At 56.2% G+C, this 1,871-nt stretch overlaps 1 protein-coding gene across 1 annotated transcript; it reads right to left on the reverse strand.

The window, feature by feature from the left end:
• Window positions 1-135: 135 nt before the first annotated feature.
• LOC113962697 (ATP-dependent 6-phosphofructokinase-like) lies at window positions 136-1,820 on the reverse strand (the record flags this gene model as incomplete). Its single annotated transcript, XM_027673460.1, has 2 exons — window positions 136-307; window positions 1,584-1,820. Coding segments are annotated over 2 exons (407 nt in total), but the record flags the coding sequence as incomplete, so codon positions are not given.
• Between the last annotated feature and the right edge of the window lie 51 nt (window positions 1,821-1,871).

A 1,871-nucleotide genomic window follows, 5' to 3' on the forward strand; every position in this document is an offset into this window, starting at 1 on the left:
GAGCCAACCCCACCCTGTCAACCCAGACCATGGCACCGCATCCAGTCCCTTCCCAAACCCCTCCAGGGGCTGGTGACTCCCCCCCAGCCCCTCCCCACGTCCCCCCCCGTGTCCCCCCCTTGGCGTGGGGGTCCCTGTCACCTCTGGGCCGTGGTGGTGATGGCGTCCACGATCTCCATGATGCGGTGCAGGGCCGAGTCGGTGCCGATGGTCATGTCGGTGCCGCAGAAGTCGTTGTCGATGGACCCCACCATGCCCACGATGTTGAGGGAGCTCGAGCGCTGCGCCTCCTCCGCCGTGATCGCGCCTGCCCGAGGGTGGGACACCCCTTTTGCCCTCTGTGTGTGCCCACCCCAAACACCCCCTTGGCACAAACCAGGAAAAAACGGCACTTTCGGGCGCGACCCCTCTGGTTTTGGGACAAAACCTCCCCAAGAATTAATTGGGGGGGGTATCTTGGGGAGGGACCCTTTTGAGCAGGTCACTTTTTGGGGCACAAACCTCCATTATGGGGTAAACCCCAGCATTTTTGTGCCTGATTTTGGTACAAAACCTCCTTTTCACCCCCCAGAGTAAATCTTGGGGAGTCCCGTGGGGGGACCCCTTTGAGCAGGTCACCTTTTGGGGCACAAACCTCCATTATGGGGTTAAAACCCAGCATTTTTGTGCCTGATTTTGGTGCAAAACCTCCTTTTCACCCCCCAGAGTAAATCTTGGGGGGGTCCCAGGGAGGGACCCCTTTGAGCAGGTCCCCTTTCGGGGCAAAACACTGGCACAAACCTCCATTATGGGGTAAAACCCAGCATTTTTGTGCCTGATTTTGGTAGAAAACCTCCTTTTCAGCCCCCAGAGTAAATCTTGGGGAGTCTCGGGGGAGGACCCCTTTGAGCAGGTCGCCTTTTGGGGCACAAACCTCTGTTATGGCGGGGGGAAACAGCATTTTTGTGCCCGATTTTGGTACAAAACCTCCTTTGCACCACCCCAAAATAAATCTTGGGGGGGTCTTGGGGGGGACCCCTTTGAGCAGGTCACCTTTTGGGGCAAAACACTGGCACAAACCTCCATTATGGGGTAAAACCCAGCATTTTTGTGCCTGATTTTGGTGCAAAACCTCCTTTTCACCCCCCAGAGTAAATCTTGGGGGGTCCCGTGGGGGGACCCCTTTGAGCAGGTCCCCTTTCAGGGCCAAACATTGGCACAACCCTCTGTTAGGGGCGAAAACCACTATTTTTATGCCTTATTTTGGTGCAAAAATTCCTTTGCACCCCCTAGAATAAATCTTGGGGGATCTTAGCGGGTCCTGGGGGGGATGCACATACCCCCTTTGAACAGGTCCCCTTTTGGGGCCAAACATTGGCACAACCCTCCGTTATGGGGTAAAACCCAGCACTTTCGTGTGTTGATTTTGGTAGAAAACCTCCTTTGCACCCCCCCAGAGGAAATCTTGGGGGTCCTGGGGGGACACACACGCACCCCCTTCAAGTGGGTCCCCCCTTGGGGCACAAACCTTGGCATTTTTGTGTAGAACTGCCACAATTTTGGTACAAACACCCCCGGGATGGTGCCAGGGGGTGCCCACGTACCCGCCTTGAGCAGGTCCCCTTTTGGGGCACAAACCTTGGCATTTCTGTGTAGAACTCCCCTGATTTTGGCACCAACCCCCCCAGGATGGTGCCGGGGGGTGCCCACGTACCAGCCTTGAGCAAGTCCCCTTTTGGGGCACAAACCTCGGTGTTTTTGTGTAGAACCACCAAGATTTTGGCCCAAAGCCCCAAGGATGGTGCCAGAGGGTGCCCACGTACCCGCCTTGAGCAGGTTCCCTTTTGGGGCACAAACCTTGGCATTTTTGTGTAGAACTCCCCCGATTTTGG

This window comes from Neopelma chrysocephalum, unplaced genomic scaffold (assembly GCF_003984885.1).
Source record: "Neopelma chrysocephalum unplaced genomic scaffold, ASM398488v2 Primary Assembly neopelma1_184506, whole genome shotgun sequence".
Lineage (NCBI taxonomy): Eukaryota > Metazoa > Chordata > Aves > Passeriformes > Pipridae > Neopelma > Neopelma chrysocephalum.